The sequence below is a fragment of the Salvelinus sp. IW2-2015 genome, linkage group LG23 (genome assembly GCF_002910315.2).
Source record: "Salvelinus sp. IW2-2015 linkage group LG23, ASM291031v2, whole genome shotgun sequence".
In the NCBI taxonomy this organism is placed as follows: domain Eukaryota; kingdom Metazoa; phylum Chordata; class Actinopteri; order Salmoniformes; family Salmonidae; genus Salvelinus; species Salvelinus sp. IW2-2015.
The window spans coordinates 5997106-6003778 of record NC_036863.1 but is presented as its reverse complement, the minus strand read 5'-3'; the positions used below and the strand labels follow the sequence as shown (position 1 = coordinate 6003778).

Genomic DNA, 6673 nt, shown 5'->3' with positions numbered 1-6673 from the left:
GAGGAAGAGGAGAGAGCCTGAGGGAGGATGTGTGTCTACCAACAGACAGACGAGGAAGAGGACGAGAGGAAGGGCGAGAAAGAGGTTGTTTCTTTACCCAACAGACAGAAGAGGCCGAGGAGAGAGGAGGAGGAGGGGGTGTGTACTACCCAACAGAGCAGAGAGTGACCAAAGGAGAGAGGAGAGAGGGGGATGTGTGTCTACCCAACAGACAGAGAGGACAGAGGAGAGAGGAGGGAGGGATGTGTGTCTACCCAACAGAACAGAGAGACAGGGAGGAGGAGAGAAGGGGGATGTGTGTCTACCCAACAGACAGAGAGGACAGCAGAGAGAGAGAGAGGAGAGGGGGATGTGTGGTCTACCAACAGACAGAGAGGACAGAGGAGAGAGGAGAGAGGAAGGGGAGAGGATGGATGTTTCATCCCAACAGACAGAGAAGTAAAAAAGAGCAGAATGGTACTGAGAGGAAGAAGAAAGGAGATGGTGCTAACGCGTTTGTATCCAACCAGGACAGAGAGGATGTTGTGAAGATAGCAAACAGACGAAGACGAAGTGAGACAGAGCGGAGGAGAGGGAGATGTGTGTCTAACCCAACAGACGAGGAGGACAGAGGAGAGAGGGAGAGAGAGGGGATGTGTGTCTACCCAAACAGACAGAGGAGACAGAGTGAGAGACAGAACGGAGGGAGAGCGGGATGTGTGTCTACCCAACAGACAGAGAGGACGAGGAGAGAGAGGGCGAGGGGATGGGTTCTACACCAACAGACAGAGAAGGACCAGGAGAGAGGAAGGGGAGGGATGTGTGTCTACCAACAGACAGAGAGACAGAGGAGAGGGAGGAGGGGATGTGTGTCTACCCAACAGGACAGAGAGACAGATGAGAGCAGAAGAGGAATGTGGATGAGACGCAGGAGAGAGAGGAGGGGAGGGGATGTGTCTACCCAACAGACAGAAGAGAAGAGGAAGAGGAGAGGAAGAGGATGGAGTGATCACCGAGGAGAGGGAGAGAGAGGAGGGGGAGGATGTGTGTCTACCAACAGACAGAGAGACAGAGGAGGAGAAGAGGAGGGATATGTGTTACCCAACAGACAGAGAAGACAGAGAGAGAGGAAGGGCGAGGGGGATGTGTGTCTACCCAAACAGACAGAGAGGAAGAGGAGAGAGGGGAGGGGGATGTGTGTTACTACCCAAACAGAGAGAGACAAGAGGAGAAGAGAGCGGCAGACGCGAGGGAGATGCTGTCTACTCCAAAACAGACAATGAAAGAGAGGACAGAGGAGAGAGGAGGAAGGAGGGGAGATGTGTGTCTACCCCAACAGACAGAGAGACAGAGGAAGGAGAGAGAGGAGGGATGTTGTCAGAAGGAGAAGAGGAAGGGTAGGGGGATGTGTGTCTTACCCAACAGGACAGAAGAGGACGAGGGAGAGAAAGAGAGAGGAGGGATGTGTAGTCAGAGGAGGAAGAGGGAGAGGGGAGGGATGTGTGTCTACCAACAGACAGACGAGGACAGAGGAGAAGAGGAGTGGGAGGGGATGTGTATCAGAGAATGACAGAAAGAGAGAGGGGGAGGGGATGTGTGTCTACCCAACAGAACAAGAAAGAGACAGAAGAGAAGTGAGGGGGAGGAGGGATGTGGTTCTACCCAACAGACAGAAAGAGGACGAGGAGAGAGGAGGATGTGTGCTACGCGCAACGAAGAGAGAGACGGAGGAGGAGGGGGAGTGGTTGTGCTACCACAGACAGAGAGAGACGAGGAGGGGAAGAGGGATGTGTGAATAAGGTCTACCCAACAGACAGAGAGGACGGAGGAGAGAGGAGAGGGAATGTTGTAGTCTAAACGCCAAACAGACAAAAAAGAGCAGAAGACGGCAGCGGAGGAGGGGAGGTGTGTCAGGTGACGCAAACGAGCAAGGAGAGGAGAGAGGAGGGAGGGGGATGTCTAACCCAACGAGACAGAGAGGACGAGAGGAGAGAGTGAAGGGAGCGTGTGTCTAGCCCAAAGACAGAGAAGGAGGAGAGGATGGAATGGCGGAGGGAGGTGTGTCTACCAACAGACAGAGAGGAGACAGAGGGAGGGGATTGTCACAAAGGAGAGAGGAGAGGGAAGCGGCTGGTGTGTGCTCGAAACCCGAACACAGCAGAGAGAGGAAGAGGAGGGGAGGGGGAGTGTGTGTTCTAACCAAACATGATCAGAGAGGACAGAGAGAGAGAGGAGCAAGGGAGAGGGAGGTTGGTCTAGCCCAACAGACAGGATAAGGGGATGGAGAGGAGGCGGGAGTGGGGAGGGTTGTTACCCAAACAGAGAGCAAGAGGACGAGAGGAGGGCGGAGTGGAGTATGTGTTGTGTCTTACTCAACAGACGGAGCAGAAAAGAGAGAGGAGGAGAGGAGGGGCAACAGGATGTTGACTCTACTCTCAACAGACAGAGAGCGCTGTAGGAGGGAGGAGAGGGGAGTGTGGCTACCAACAACAGACGGGAAGGAGCGAGGAGTAGGAGGATGGTGTGTCTTACAACAGCGGAGTGAGTACGAACGAGAGGAGGGGAGGTGATCACCACACAGACAGATAAGGGAAGGGAGGGGGAGGGGATTGTGTGCTCTCATTTTCCCAACAGAGACAGAGAGGCAGATGCTGTAGAGTGAGGAGGGATGTGTGTCGCACCAACAGACAGGAGAAGAGAGAAGAGAGAGGTGAGTGGGAGATAGTTGTTGTCTACCCTCCAAACAGAGACAGAGGAGCAGAGAGGAGAGAGGGATAGGGGGATGTGTGAGCTATACGCCAACGAGCACAGAGAGGAACAGGAGAAGAGGAGGCCGAGGGGGATGTTTGTGTCTTACCGAACAGCAAGAGGACAGAGGAAGAGAGGAGGGGGAGGGAGGGGTATCGTGCTAGTCACCACAGACAGCAGAAGGAGAGAGGAGATGAAGGGAGGGGGATGGGTGTCTACCCAACAGACAGAGAGAGCAGAGGGAGAGAGAGGGAGGGGAGTGTGTCGACCCAACACAGAGAGACAGAGAGAGGAGGACGGGGATGTGATTGTCTACCCAACAGACAGAGAGACAGAGTGAGAGAGGAAGGGAGGGGGATGGGTGTCTACCCAACAGACAGAGAGGACGGAAACAGAGCACAGCGAAGGGAGACAGGGATGTGTGTCTACCCAACAGACAAGAGAGGACAGAGGAGAGAGAGAGGGAGGGGGAGTGTGCTACCCGAACAGACAGAGAGGACAGAGGAAGAGAGGAGAGAGGGGGGATGTTGTCTACCCAACAGACAGAGAGGACAGAGGAGAGAGAGGAGGGAGGGATGTGGTCTACCCAACAGACAGAGAGGACAGAGGAGAGAGGAGAGGAGGAGGGGATGTGTGTCTACCCAACAGACAAGGAGACAGAGGAGAGAGAGGGGGAGGGGATGTGTGTCTACCCAACAGACAGAGAGAGGACAGAAGGAAGAGGAGAGGAGGGATGGTGTCTACCCAACAGACAGAGAGGACAGAGAGAGAGGAGGGGATGTGGTCTACCCAACAGACAGAGGGACAGAGGAGAACAGAGAGGGAGGGGGATGTGTGTCTACCCAACAGACAGAGAGACAGGAGGAGAAGGAAGGGGAGGGGATGTGGTCTACCCAACAGACAAGAGGACAGAGGAGAAGGAGAGGAGGGGATGTGTGTGTCTACCCAACAGACAGAGAGGAACAAGAGGAGAGAGAGAGGTAGAGGTGTGTTCTACCCAACAGACAGAGAGGACAGAGGAGAGAGGGAGGGAGGGAGTGTGTCTACCCAACAACAGAGAGGACAGAGAGAGAGGAGGGGAGGGGATGTGGTCTACCCAACAGACAGAGAGGACAAGGAGAGAGGAGAGGGAGGGGATGTGTTGTCTAGCTTACCCAACAGACAAGAGAGAGGACAGATCCCTCGTTAGTCAGATGTGTGTGATGGCTCTGTCCACTCTGCCATCTCCTGTCCTGTCCAATCTGTATGAGTTTGGAACCCCTCCATCCCCCTCTCTCTCTGGCAACTGGGGCTTCCTTTTACCTTCTTACACTTACTCTTTACTGTATCCAGTCCTGGTCAAACTTGTTAAATGCAGTCAAACCTGGTGATTTATGCATCCAGACATCAGAGGAGGCTGGTGGGAGGAGCTATAGGAGGACGAGCTCATTGTAATGGCTGGAATGCAGTTAATGTAACGGAGTCAAACATGTTGTTTCCATATGTTTGATCTGTTTGATACCGTTATATTTATTACATTTCATTACAATGAGCACGTCCTCCTATAGCTCCTCCCACCAGCCTCCTCTGCCAGACATACAGGCAGAAGCAGAGCATAAAACACTCTTAAGTCTCTTCACCTTTTGTTCATAGCATTGTTCTGAGCTGATCTAATTGAAAAAAAATGTATTGCTGCTGTCTTTGACACAGGGGGCTGTTCCAAGTCGCTGCCATACATTCTAATGGGGAGTCTTACAGCTCTGTCTGGGTTGCTTAGCCTCCTGCTGCCTGAGAGCCATCGTATGCCTCTTCCAGACACCATCACTCACATGCAGACCTTCCCAGGGTAAGGCCATATAATACCAAGGCTGCTGTATGTGTGATGCTCTCTGCTGGCAGGGTATTGTAACAGTGCCACAGGGACAACAGGGTCATATTCCTTAGTGCACACCGTAGCAAAACCTTTTGCAATGGAAAACAAGAGTCTTAATTGACAAGTTCAGGTAGTCCCTCCATGTTTTGGTCCGTTTTCTTTTGTTGGTTTCTAGGGACACAACCCAGCTGGTCAAAAAGGCACGGGGCTTACAATACATGAGCTCTACAATTGTACAGGTKGAAATATTTCATGTTTCATATTTAACAGTTTATATTCAAGAAGTTTGAACCCAAAACTTTGTGAATGTGAAAAGCATTTTTATCAACTTAGTTTATCATTAACCAACCATTCTTTGAAGCTTACTTGAAAGCAGAATCACACACTTACAGAGAGGATGTTTCTGAGATGATGATGCATGTCTGATATGTCAATGGTCTATTTTTTGCCTTTTTGCCTTTCCCTTAGATGGAAAAAGAGACCAGTGTATAAACTGAGCCAAACTACAGGAGAGGAAGATGTGTCCGATACTTTGTGACAGCTACTGGACACTGCAGTTGTTCTTTCAACATGTATTTGTATTACCAAGTTGTGTAACTAACCAAGAAGCTTATAAAGCTTTTTCTATGCATTTTATATGTGCGAAGTATCAGTATTATTTAGCATATTTTGTACTTACAGTTGAAGTCGAAAGTTTACATACACCTTAGCCAAATACATTTAAACTCAGTTTTAATCCTTGTAAAAATGACCTGTCTTAGGTCAGTTAGGATCACAATTTTATTGTAAGAATGTGACATGTCAGAATAATAGTAGAGAGAATGATTTATTTCAGCTTTTATTTATTTCATCACATTCCCAGTGGGTCAGAAGTTTACATACACTCAATTAGTATTTGGTAGCATTGCCTTTTAAATTGTTTAACTTGGCTCAAACGTTTCRGGTAGCCTTCCACAAGCTTCCCACAATAAGTTGGGTGAATTTTGGCCCATTCCTCCTGACAGAGCTGGTGTAACTGAGTCAGGTTTGTAGGCCATCTTGCTCGCACACGCTTTTTCCAGTTATGCCCACCAATTTCTATAGATTGAAGTCTTTTGATTTTCCATGATGTCAAGCAAGAGGCACTGAGTTTAAGAGTAGGCTTGAAATACTCCACAAGTACACCCCAATTGACTCAAATGATGTCAATGAAGACTATCAGAAGCTTCTAGCCATGACATCTTTTCTGGAATTTTCCAAGCTGTTTAAAGGCACAATCAACTTAGTGTATGTATACTTCTGACCCACTGGAATTGTGATACAGTGAATTATAAAGTGAAATAATCTGTCTGTAACAATCGTTGGAAAAATGACTTGTGTCATGCAAAAGGTATAACCTAACCGACTTGCCAAACTATAGTTTTAACAAGAAATATGTGAGTGGTTGTAAAACAAGTTTTAATGACTCCAATCTAAGTGTATGTAAACTTCCGACTTCAACGGTACTTTATTTGTACTCACTGATTTTATTTCCTTCACCTCCCTTATCTCACCTCACTTGCTCACATTGTATATAGACTTATTTTTTCACTGTATTATTGACTATATGTTTGTTTTACTCCATGTGTAACTATGTTGTTGTATGTGCCGAACTGCTTGCTTTATCTTGGCCAGGTCGCAATTGTAAATGAGAACGTGTTCTCAAATTGCCTACCTGGTTAAATAAAGGTTAAATAAAAAATATATAAAAAAAAATAACTGCCACATGTTTTATTTTTATATAGACTCTTGCTAGGATTTTACCTCACAGAGCTAGAGGACAACAACGAATGTCCTACAAAATAATGAATTCATAGTCAAATGCAGATTAGCCCTTTCACAGCTTCTCATGAAAAATATCAACATAAAACATTGTAATATTAAGGTTGAACCAAAAGATTACATGTAACAAAATTGATATACAAAATTATTATGTGAAAATTGAATGAAACAATAATGTATGTTGATGCTAATATGATGTACAATATTCCATTAGTTTCTATATGATAACAATAGCATAATATATTAAATATGCCATTTACTATTTTTTAACAGTTTCATTAATTTTTATTAACT

At 47.5% G+C, this 6673-nt stretch overlaps 1 protein-coding gene across 1 annotated transcript in view; it reads left to right on the top strand.

The window, feature by feature from the left end:
- The window catches only part of slc22a21 (solute carrier family 22 member 21), a 23725-nt gene extending 18084 nt beyond the window's left edge, over positions 1-5641 (top strand). Inside the window, exons 9-10 of the mRNA XM_023967838.2 lie at positions 4417-4552; positions 5048-5641. Of these exons, the coding sequence (XP_023823606.1) occupies positions 4417-4552; positions 5048-5117 (206 nt within the window). The 3' untranslated portion in view covers positions 5118-5641. The remainder of the gene's footprint in view (positions 1-4416; positions 4553-5047) is intronic.
- Positions 5642-6673: the final 1032 nt, after the last annotated feature.